The sequence below is a fragment of the Camelus dromedarius genome, chromosome 11 (assembly GCF_036321535.1).
Source record: "Camelus dromedarius isolate mCamDro1 chromosome 11, mCamDro1.pat, whole genome shotgun sequence".
Lineage (NCBI taxonomy): Eukaryota > Metazoa > Chordata > Mammalia > Artiodactyla > Camelidae > Camelus > Camelus dromedarius.
This window is the reverse complement of record NC_087446.1, coordinates 17,371,524-17,384,126: the sequence shown is the minus strand read 5'-3', so window position 1 is coordinate 17,384,126 and position 12,603 is coordinate 17,371,524. Positions and strand designations below refer to the sequence as shown.

The following is a 12,603-nucleotide window of genomic DNA, read 5'->3' as shown; positions in this document are numbered from 1 at the left end:
GAGGACTGCATTTTTTGAGAAAAGAAGAGAATTTGATTTTATTATTTCATTCTGAATCTCTAAATATTGATCCTGCTTTGTCTTCCTAAAGCAGCAATTGAATGCAGGGCATTACTTGTTTGATAAAAAGGTAAAACAGTAGAATAGCTTTTCTTGTTTATCAGTTCATTAAAAAAAAAAACAAAAACAGCAGCTTGGCTTAATGCCTCTTCTGCCTGTCTCTTTCTCTATCTGTTTATTGCTGATTTGACAGTCTCTGGTCCTTCTCCTTTGCTGTTAAATGTGTGTGTCCTTTGTTTGTGCTGGTGGGTTTTGCTATATTTGGATGTGAGATAAAAGCCTGTCATTGCTATACTGGTCTAATTAGCCTTCTGGGTGAGCATATACGTTAAATAGACCTTCTAAGCCATGAAAGAAGAGGGCTCAGAACAACGTAGATTTTCTTCCTGTACCGTGGTTTCGCCTGTTTTATTTCCTCCACGAATTGATGGCCGAAAGCTTGTCCGGAATGCTTCATTTGGAGGATACAATGAACTTTCTCCTTCGTTGCCAGGTTTGTTTGTTTAATCTTGCATTCTTTTCTTAATTTCTCATGGACTTTTCATTAAAATAAGCTAGATATTTTAACATCTTAAAACTGCTTTCATTTAAACAAAACAATTCTATAGTGAAAGGTTAGGTTTTAGTAACTGCTGCTATAAGGCTTGGCTTTCCTGTATTTTCTCGTACAGTCTCTTAAGCTTGAACTTGAGAACTAATGATTCAATAAAGTATGAATCTTGAGGGCTTGTAGCATGAATTTTTGCTTTAATTATACAAATAAATATTATAATCTTTTGATAAAACTGAAGCCTTTTTCTGGACTTGAGAAAAATGTAAAATTCTATAAATAAACAAATTGCTCTGAGATTTTTGCAAATGAAACCCACATATTTAATATTAATATTTTCTGCAAAATAGTAACTATATGAAAATTGATGTTTAGTTCAAACTTTAGTAGCTTAAGTCCTGACTACCTAAATATAATTTTTGAAATGCCTTATTTCTTGTTCTTTGATGTTTGTGTACAATGAGTTTTTGCTAAAAAATGTTATTTTTAGGGTAATATTTATTAAATGAAATTAGGCATTTGATGGCTATGATTTAGACATTAAACAATTGATCAGTGAGATATAGATGTAAAATGATCTTTTATTGTTTGAAAAAGATTTATTGTAGCATATATTGGGATATACATTTTAAAAAATAAACAATCTTTAGTTTCTTTTCAAAATTTTAAGCTGCTATATAATTATATCTACTTTTTAAGATTATATGTGTTTTCTTTTAAAACAAAAATTTTCTTTTAACACTCACAGCAAAGAAATATTGACTGAAACTGGTGTTTGTTTTAATCGTTTATATATTTTTCTGACACGTATTTTGTGAAATTTGATTTATATTTTCTGTTTTCACTCTAACCTTTATTCTTGGCTTTTTGTGAATATTCATGCTGATAGGCAGTATATGCATTCTTTTGAAATAGTGAAACTTTGTAACACTTTATACAAAACACTTTATAGAAAGTGTTACCTGGGCAGTTAAATAAATTGTTATAAATTCACTGATTTCATTTTCTTTTCTAACTTGTTTCTAAAAAGATTTGGAAACCATAGTCCTGAACTGTTCCCTAAGTAGCATAAGCTTTAAACAGCATTCTTAATCCGTGTTCAGTCTTCTTAGTGTAGCATGGTCACTATCATGCATCTTTCCTAGGGTTCTCAAAATGGTGTAAATTTTATTATTTGTCTTTGTTCAAAAGTGGCTCAGAAAATACCTAAGTTTTTTAATATTCTTAAATACTTTCTTGGTTCACAATGTGACTTAGTTCCATTTCTGTATTTGTCTCCATCTCCTTGTTTTTCTTTTTTTTAAGCCAGCAAGCTTACTAGCACGTTTACTGACCTTCATGCCACGGGTTTACTTAATATAAATGATGACCTTAATAAATAAAAGAAAACTTCACTTTTTAGAAGTCTGATGTTTAACTAGGTAATTGAAGACAGAATTGTCAGTTTATATTGACAATAAAGAATATATTGAAGATCATCCTAGATCAATTTGTTTGAATGGAAAAGTAAATGGTTATCTTTGTATTCTAATCCTTGAAATAGAGAAAAATCATATTCATAGGGATACTTCTGTATTACCCTTAATACAACCAACAGTTGTATTACAACCAGCCATGATAAAAAGCTCTTTAAAATATGTTTTATTTTATCAGTAAAATAAGAAGTAGAATGGAATTAGGTACTTCAGAGAAGTGGCTTTATGTATTAAGTTAAAAGTGAAAAATATTTTTTTCTGGGACATTTCATTGTTATTATCTGACATCATTAGAGAAGGAGAGGTTCTACCTTAGAGATATTTAAAGATAACTTCGTTTTACTACTTTGAGCACAACCCTTTTTTTTTTTTCCATTTTACTTTTCCTTAGGAAAAACTTTTTTTTCCCCCCTTTTTTTGTCACTTCTACCTTAAGGAATATATTGGTATGGCCTTTTTCTTTATGGTGTGTTATAATAAAGAAATGGCACCCTCTGTCCATGTACCTAAAAATTGGAATAAACTTGGAGCAGCTGAGCAAGGAAATTTATAAACACTCTTTGTGGGGTTTAGTGCATAGGTAGATGTCTTTTTAGTATATTTTTACTTTTCAAAGATTTTTTTCTTGTATAATTTCTTGATTCTTGCCTCTGTTCAATATAGTTAATGTAGCAATTTTATATTTTGTAAATTTTAAATTTGTATTTGTAGATATGTGTATATAATCTCATTTTAATGAGATGGAAGCAGCATAAAACTTGCTTTATTATATTTAAGCATTAATGAACCAAATTTTAGTCAAGTTTATAAAAAAGTTATACCTCATCAGTGCTGATAGCACTTATATTCTGTTAACAAATTTGAAGTTAAGGACAGAGTGCTTATTTATTCAGGAATAATATTCCACTGAATTAATAGGAGAAAGTAAACTCTATGTATACTATATTATTGGAAAATATCCTCATGACCTACAGATTTAGGGAAGACTTTCTTAAGACCAAAAAGTACTAACTGTTGGAAAGAATGAGATTCCTAAATTTGACTATATTAAAATTAAGAACTGTTCATCTCAAGAAACTGCAGAGAATTAAAAGACAAGCCATAGAATAGAGAGATATTTGTAATAAATTTTGCTGGCAAAGGACCAGTATTTGAAATACATCAAAAATTCCTATATAAATCAATAAGAAAAAGATAGACTGAATTTTTTTTTTAATGCACAAAGAATCTGAAGAGGTTCTTCACAAAAGAGAAAATGAAAATGGTAATTCACATGAGAAAGCGCTCAACGTCATTAGTAATCAGGGACATGCAAACCAAAATCTCATTGATTTACCATTGATACACACAGCCAGAAGAGTGGCAAAAATACTAAAAATTTGTCAGTATTGATGTTACCATGGATATGGAGAAAGAAGAACTACTACACACTGTTAGTGGAAAAATAAACAAATCGGTAAGCAATTTGGTATTCTTAAAGGTAAAGACACACATATACTCTAATCCAGGAGTTCTTCTAGGTTATTTTAAACCTTAGAGAAACTCGTGGATATATTTGTCTACTAGGATACATTTCCAAGAATATTTGTATCACCAGTGTTCATAAGAGAGACTAGAGACGGTCGAAACAATAGATGGATAGTGATATAGTCATGCAGTGGGATTCTACTCAGCAGTGAAAATGAACGAAATACCTGCTATGACATGCTGGTAAATATAATTGCAAAAATCAAGGTAGTTAACTTTTGAGGAAAAAAAAAGTAGATAGATTGTGATCCAGAATGACATGGGGCAGGTGGAGTGTGGATCTTACAGGATGTTGACAATTAGTACTTCTTGATTTGGGTGGTGGTTATGCAGATACTATATACATTAAATTACATGTTTATGTTGTATGCATTTATCTGAAGGCGTGCTGTATTTCACATATTTAAAAAAACACTACAAGTAAAAGTGGAGTCCACTTTATTAGTTTTTGGATCACTTTATCAAACTCTGTATTTGAAAGATGAATAAGAATTAGACCCTTCTTTTCAGGAACTCACAGTCAAGTAAGGGACACGAAAAAGAAAACAAATAATTTAAGTACATTGTGATAAATACAGTAGTACAAACAGGTATGAGATGATTTGCTTCAGAGGAGGGGACAACGAACTATGCCTATACAGTCAAAGCAGGACCTCCCAGAAGAGTTTGGTCATGAATCTTGAGAGACACCCTGGCATTCTAGAAATAGCATGAATTTTAGAGTTAGTCCTAAGTTTGAATCAGCTCTGTTACTACCACTTACTGACATTGGTCAAGTTACTTAATATCTGTAAACCTCACTTTTTTCAATTATATAGAATATACCTAATATTTAGGGGTGGAGTGTGGCATTGTTTTAAAGATTTCAAAGAAGTAAACCATCTAGCATAGTGTCTTACAATTACACGTGTTCCTACAAATGGATATTTATTGCTTTATTGTTGTTTTCATTAATGTTATTAGGTTAATTATCATTATAATTACCATCTTTGCTGATGAGTGGTTACCAAACTTCAGGTCCAGCTCTTGCTGCTCAAAAATCAATACTCAAGAGAGGCAAATATTGGTAGAAAGGAAAGTTGCTTTAACCAGAATGTCGGCAATCTGAGGAGGTGGTGGACTCAGTGCCTGCAAAAACCAACTCTGAAGATTTCTGCTGAGACAAGAGGGGCCTCATGTAGAGAGCTGTTTCCTGCCAAAAGCTGCTTACACAATCAGAACCAGCCAGGAGCAGAATAGGTTAAAGGGATATAGACCAAGTAAGAGAGAATGTCAAAGCAGGAGAGATATAATAAACTGGAAGAGTAGGGAAGGATATCTGAGTTTTTATTTATTTTTTTATAGAGCCATAACTTACACATAGTTAAGTGCACAACTTTTTGTATTTTTAGCTGTGTAACAAAATGTGTAACCACTTCCCAGATCCCCGGAAGACCCTCTCATGCCCCTCCTAGTCAGTTCCTCCTACAACAAAGATAAACTACTGTCCCAACCTCTAACATCATAGAGTAGGTTTGTTAGTTCCTGACCTTCATATAAATGGAATCATATGGTATGTGCTTTGGGGAGGGGGGATGAGGAGACATGGCTTCTTTCACTTAATATTCTGTGTGGTGTTTTGTGTAGTGGTAATTGATTCTTTTTCACTGCTGTGTGAATGTAATATAATGTGTTCATTTATTCTACTATGAACAGCCATTTGAGTTGGCTTCAGATTTTGCTATTATGAATAAAGCTACTGTGAACATTTTTGTACATGTCTTAATGAACATATGCACTCATCTCTGCTGGGTGTATTTAGGATCAGAATTGCTCTGTGTTAGAATAAGAGTACTTTTAGCTTCAGTAAATACTGTCAAATAGTTTTTCATAATGATCATGCACTTTATATTCCCACCAGTAGTGAACAGAGTTCCAGTTGCTCCATTCTAACCTGTATTTTGGATGGTATTAGTCCTTTTAGCCACTGTGATGGGGATGTAGGTTTCTATGTCATGGTGGCAGTGAGGAGGATAGTAGGAAGAAAAATTACTACCTAATGTCACTAACAAGCAAACTTGGTGAAAAGTTGTGATCTGAAACTGTTCTACATTATTGATAATGGTCAATAACCATTCAAGATTTTGTCTATAAATATCACATTAAAAAAGTAAAGGAGTGATTTTAAAGTAATTTTAAATCCCCACACATGATAGAAAATAAATAAAAGCCTAAGAAGTATTTTGGCAGAGCCCTTTTGGCTTCTAATATACTTTCTGAACTGACATTTTAAGGTAAAGATTCTTTTGCACATTTTTAGGAAGCCAGCTTTATCCAGTCTAAAGAAAGAAACTTTCATGTGATGCTTTTTCATTTTATTTTATTTTTTTATTTTTTATTTTAGAGAGGAGGTACTTAGGTTTGTTTGTTTGTTTGTTTGTTTATTATTTTTTAATGGAGGTACTGTGGATTGAACCCAGGACCTCATGCATGCTAAGCATGTGCTCTACCACTTGCGCTATACCCTCCCCACTTTAAATTTTTTTTATTGTCAGGGGGAGGTAATTAGGCTTATTTATTTATTTTTAATGGAGGTACTGGGGATTGAAACCAGGACTTGATGCATGCTAAACATGCACTCTGCACCGAGCTATACCCTCCCTCCTCATGTGATGATTTTTGCTTTGTTTACCTTGGAATTACCCTTAAAAACTTAGTGTACAATATGGCAGTATTTTCTTTTTAAGGCTTTTGAACATTTTAATATGGTCTTTGCATTTTATGCTAATCATCTACTTACTTGCATTTAGTTGAAACTCAAAGTATTTGATCAAACTTAGCCTTTTGCTTTATCCTGCTGTAATTTTAAATAACTTGGCAGTCATCAGGGCCAGCTTTTAAAATAATGATTTGATTTGCAAGTTGGAGGTATAGAAAATCTTTTAAAATGGGATTCATTTATTGGTCTGACAGATAATATACAACCTAGGTTTATGAAAGTCCTTTTCTAACATTTGAAACGTTTTGCAAGACACAGTTGTATGTTAAAAAAAGTCTTATTCAGATTTATAACTTCTACTTTAATTTACTGTTATGTTTTAAAATAATATATGAATGGAGACACAGTGAAGTGGGTGTTTTTCTTAGTCTAATAAATGGATTGGTCTAGATTCAGCTGAAACCAAACCCATGTTAGAGAAATTGAAGTAAGTCTGTTCTTATAGGAATAAAAAAAGACTTTTTTTTTCCATTTAATTTATACTTTTAGAAAATATTTGTTCTCTTGTATATATATTTAGAAGTTCTTTGAAATAATTTTTTAGTTCACTAGTACTGAGAATTACTTATTACATAAAATGTTTATTACTCTGGATAAATATTTAGAATTTTTAAACTGAATTATGTAATTTTGGTTTGCTTTGCACTAAAGTTTCAAATTCTGGTACGTTTTTATTTAAAATTCCGTGTTGCATTTATAAAACAGTTTCCAACCCCCTCAACCCCCCCCCCGCCTCAGTTTTGGGATTGACTGATCTTTCTCCTTACCAGAGATGGGGGGAAAAATTCCTTCTTTGTATTATAGAAAAAAAAACCCAGTAAAATCTCTGAATTAGGAAAATGGATTTTTTTTTTTGGCTAATATAAATCAAATACAGAGTAAATGGTATCACTGATATGCAGGAAATGATTTTTAAATGCTTTAGGCAATGGTACCACTGATGACTTTTTAAGTGCTGATTTATGAATGACTGTCCATGTATTTTTAATATAAGCTTTTATTGGACTCAGAACAACTAATTGTCGGGAAGAGTTACTGTTACTTGCCCTCAAAAGTAGAAAGAACTTCATTAAAATATTTTAAAAGATTGCTGCTCTAATGCCTGCCACACGAATCTCAGCATTAACTTTCTTAATTGCACCCTTAGAACATTAACTTGTTAATTGTGTTACATATTGTGTTACGTGATTACAGGTGTGTGTGTTTATCCTAGTGTACTCATATATTTTAAATTCATCCTGTTAGAATTTATATAGCAATAGTCAGTGACAATGATAATTTTAAGGGTCAGCGTTAACTGAATGCATACTGTGTGCAAATACTATGCTCAGTGCTTTCTATGCATCCTCATTTAATTCTCACAATAAGCACATTATTAGATTTTTTTTTAAAGTCTGTCACTCAATTCAAATTTATTTCCCTAGTCGTCTTTTATCACCAATTCTGGAATTGTTTTCCAGGTTGGCAATAGGTGTGAAAAGTATAACGGGTTGGTTCTATCAATTAGGATTCTTTGTGACACAACTGCTAACTGAAATAAAAGCTCATTGAGTCCTGAGGTCCTGAATTCATGCCAAGTGCTCTAGGAGGTATTTAGCTTATGTTGATGGGTTCAGGAAAAGACATCATTGCCTCTGTAAGCCTGGATTTATTCTAAGGAATTACTGTCCTAGAGATGATCCCTTAGAAGGCTTTAAACTATAATAGTTTAAAACTGTATGTTCAGTCTGGGTTTCTTGCACTGATGTACATCAAATACAGTGTATAGGTGAAATTGAGTAACTTCTGTGCATTTGCTTTTTAACGCCTATATGTGTTCAAATCTAGTAATGCTGAGATAATGACAATGTTTTTAAAGGTTTTGAAAGAGGAAAGGAAGACATTTCTCAAAATAAGGATGAATCTTCACTTTCTATGTCAAAGAGCAAGGTAAGCTTATTGTTATCTTCAAATATAATCATGACATTTTTCTAATATTTAAGATGGGTGAATTAACACTGAAATCCTATCAGATTTTTATGGGATGTTTTTATGTTGGTATATCTGAACCGTGTAGTATGTATGAAAAAGGGAAACTTCCACTGGGACTGATTTAGGTGCTGTTGTTTACTTGGAAATACAACCTGTTGGTAACCAGAGTTCTCTCTGGAGGGATACTGTTTCTGGTATGTCTGCTAAAGCAGTACATCTTAAACGAAGTCTCAGGATTCCATGTAGAGAAATAGTGAGGGTTTATTTATTTATTTTTTAATCCTTACGTGTTTTGGGTTCATTCAAATGACAATCAGAATATGTACTTTTTTACCAGTTAAAAGCCAAACATCTCTTGCTGTAATAGCCTGCAATTGAAAGACATCTTCTTAGAATAAGACATAGTTCCCTAAATTAGTAATTCTCAAACTGGCATACTTGTACATATTCTTAAGCCTGTGAGAATGTTTTCTTTAAGAGTACTATCCAAATCTGAGAAGCACTGTATGATGCATTGGCTTTCCTGTGGGTTTGTAATTCACTAGATTTTCTATAATTTGTCAGTGGATTTGACTTTTGACTGTTATTTCTGGTCAGGTTTAGTAGCAGGAGAAGCTTTTTTGTTTGTGGAATCAAACTTCAATGACTGTAAGAAAATCTATTACTTAAGGTAGTAAATTCTCTGCTATTCTCAGCAGTAGGCTTTGCTTTTAAAACCGTACATTTTTTGTTTTTGTTCTTGAGAGTGGTTGAGAGGATTCCATGATATGTTTTCATCATTTTCCATGATATGTTTTATACAAATTTTATTCACATTTAACTGTTCAAGTATTCATTACATAAAGGTCCATCCTATATACTTCTATGTGTATAAGTACTTAGGATGAAAGTTTAGTAGTACTTTGTATAATGTATATGTGAGAAATGCTTTTATCATTTTATATGAAATGTATAATTAAAGGGGAAATAATTTATCTTGGTTCTTCTATGGTTAAAAATACAATAAAATTTATGGAATTTTTAAAACCTATTTTCAAGCAGTTAATACCAGAATTGGTGAATGTATTGTTTAGTGGTATTCCTACTCAAAAGCCTAAACCCCAGACCTACCTACCACAGCCATCTACCCGTAGTCTCTAAGTGGGAGGCGGATGGGGTGAGGAGGCCAGGGAGCCTGAAAAGCAAGTTTACATACCTAATGAAGAGGTGTGCATTAATGAAAAAAGCAAGCATAGGCTTTAGAACTGTACTTTTGAGTACAATAGCACCTAGTTGTATACGATTCTCTAAATTTAAATTAATTAAAATTAAATAAAACTATAAATTTGGTTCCTCAGTTACACTAGCCACATCTCAATAGCCCAATAGCCACATATGGCTAGTGGTTACCATACTGGACAACTCAGATATAGAACATTTCTGTTATTCAGGAAGTTCTACTGTATAGCAAGCACTCATTCCTTTAAAGTCATAAAAGTCAGTTTGAGTCTTGACTCTCATATATTACCTGTGACTTCTTAGATGCTAATTACAATGATATTAATAGCTACTTTGCATTAAGAGTTTGCTAAGTGTCATTTTAACTCTCATAGCAATAGTAGAAGACAGGCATTATTGGCCCCATTTTATAAGTGAACAAACTGAAGCTTAGAGAAGTTAAATAACTCTCCAAGTGTCAAAGTGGTAGAGCTAGAATTCAGAGTGGCTTCAGTTTTCTTACCTGAACAAAGAAGATAAGGTCTGCCTCCCAGATCGTGATGCTGCAAGTGCCTGACAAGTACTTGGTTAATAATATGTATTTGAGAATTTATTTTCTTCCTTTGAATAAAGAACTATAGTGAATGAATGGGCTTCTTGACATGGTAACTGTTCGGTATAAGTAAAATTGTACTTATCCTGTTATTTTCCAAGAGCTAAATCTTACTGATTCTGTCTTAATTTAGATTTGATCTTGCTTCATTCTGTTAGTTTAAGAGTTGCAGTCATTAGTTTGTCCTTAAATATTTTAATGTATATCCTAGTCTGTTGTTTTTCAGAACAATCCTAAAATTTATGTATTTATCGTGAAAACTTATTCTGATGGAATTCTGAAGATTTTGTTCTTACCCAAGTAACTTTGGGAAACAAAATTTTGTTATTTCTTCTATGACTGATCTGCATAACTGAGACCATTAAGTCATTTTAATCTTATATTCTTATGAATTTGATGCAAAAAGTATCAATACTGTCATTTTGGTCATTGGATTCGGTTAAGTGTTATTTCTTAAAAATACATAATTGAGATCAGTAAGTACTATCCTTCTTCCTCCCAACCCCTGCTATTTTTAAAATAAATGCAAGATCTCACGCATCTTATAAATGAGTGAATTGGAGAAATCACTTAATGAAATCATCCCGTCTTCCCATGATCATTTTTAAGTAAATTTTTATTTGTCCATCTCAATGAAAGGAACTACCAGCATGAGTAATATGTCCAGTGGGATAAAAAGGAGTCCTATTACCAGGATAATAGGTTTCTGAGCCTGGATCTCTTGACTTGATTCTCCAGCCATCAGTCTGCTTGCCTGTACGTTTGCTAAGTCATATATCAATTGCTATAAAAAATATATTTACTTGGACATTTAAAAAGAAAAAAACCTTTCCAAACCAAAATCTCTGATAGAGTCATAGTAACTTATCATTATTGTTATTATTCCTCATATCTGCGGTATTTTATAGTTTTCAAAGCAAGTCTAAAGTATTCTCACATGTTAATGTTCCATTTATTTAAAGGTCATATTTTTGACAGCACTTGCAATCTAGAGGATTGTCACAAACCTGAAACACAGTATATACCAAGTACTATGTTAAACATCATGCACACAACCTCACTTAACCCTCAGAGCAACCCTGTGAGGTGGTAGGAATGTCCTCATTTACAAATGAGACAACTAAGATTGGAAGAGATTGAATAACTTCTCATAGTAGCACAGTCCGTAAAGTGTCATCATTAAGACAGTGGTCAGTAAGGTTATTAAAGAAGGAAAACTTAGGTTAGTAAAGTATTTCCAACAAAAACAGTTTATAATTTTTGGTATTTAAAAGGTCATTTGTTGATTTAGAAAACTTAGGTAATAACTGTTAAGAAGACTACAGAACTTGGTACTGGATTATTACTATTATTATTTTTAGAACTAGCTGCACAGTATGGCAAGCATTCCTTGAAGTATGTGTGCTGTAATTTATGAAGCTCATGTGACTCCCTTCTGGACTGCTGGTCCCTTATATACTAGAATCTTTTAGGAATCTCCAAGCCAGATATTGTCATGTCTGAGGAAATAGATTTCCTACTGTTCATGAAAGTAAGTCTTAAATTTGGGTCTAAGATTCTGTATGAACAGTTTTAAAAGGTAAGAAATCAGTGTAGTGAGATGGTTAAGACCATGACACTGAAAATTAGGCACACCAGAGTACAAATCCCAGATCATCTACTTATGGCTCTGTGACTTTGGGAAGTTATTTCATCTGTTAGTCTTAGTTTCCTTGTTAGCAAAAAGGGGATACTACAGCGATCTCATAGAGTCGCTCTGAGGATTAAATGAGGTAGGGCACATAAAGTATTTATCATAGTGTTTGGTAAAGAGTTAAACAGCCATTCATTTTCATTAACTTTTAAGCTAATACTGTTAGTATTTTTTTACTTAATAGTATCTAAATGAATGTATGTGTATAAATACATGACTGGGACATTGTGCTGTACATTAGAAATTGACACATTGTAACTGACTGTACTTCAATTAAAAAATAGCATCTAAGAAGTACATTATAATACACATTTTCCTTTTAAGCTGTGGGAAATAGAAACCATCGTATTCCTCTGACAGTAGTGGTCATCTTTGGGTTTCCAGGGGCAAGGAGAGGACAGAACTGTTTGGCTTGAGGCCTTTTGTGGAATTGTTTGGATATCACAATATATTCCATCATCATGGGAGTAAACAATATGAGTTTCAAGTACAATTCTTAAAATTTTAATTTGGTTAATCCCCACCTTCCCCACTGAGTGTAGTTTGCAGTTCCCATCCACTTCAGCCAGTTATTACCATCACCATAATCATATTTTGTACTGAGTAGCAGAGGCGTTTTCAGGAGAGATGAGAGAAATGAGCTGCAGATATTAATTTCATTTTCATTTTATTAATTCATCAGGTATTTATTGAGCCCTTCCTTTTCCCCAGATGATACCTTGGTACAGTTGATGAATAACATGGCCCCTGTCCTCATGG

At 32.7% G+C, this 12,603-nt stretch overlaps 2 protein-coding genes across 11 annotated transcripts in view; one reads left to right on the top strand and one right to left on the bottom strand.

The window, feature by feature from the left end:
- The window catches only part of ZDHHC17 (zinc finger DHHC-type palmitoyltransferase 17), a 328,798-nt gene that overhangs the window by 275,603 nt on the left and 40,592 nt on the right, over window positions 1–12,603 (bottom strand). The window lies entirely within an intron of this gene.
- The window catches only part of OSBPL8 (oxysterol binding protein like 8), a 133,766-nt gene that overhangs the window by 82,348 nt on the left and 38,815 nt on the right, over window positions 1–12,603 (top strand). For 8 of the 9 annotated variants that reach the window (XM_064491549.1, XM_010988201.3, XM_010988200.3 and 5 more), the window contains one exon: window positions 8,229–8,299. In XM_064491549.1, coding sequence (XP_064347619.1) covers window positions 8,229–8,299 — 71 coding nt within the window. Of the gene's footprint in view, window positions 1–177; window positions 554–8,228; window positions 8,300–12,603 lie in introns of those variants that run through there. The other variant, XM_031463102.2, reaches the window with a different exon arrangement.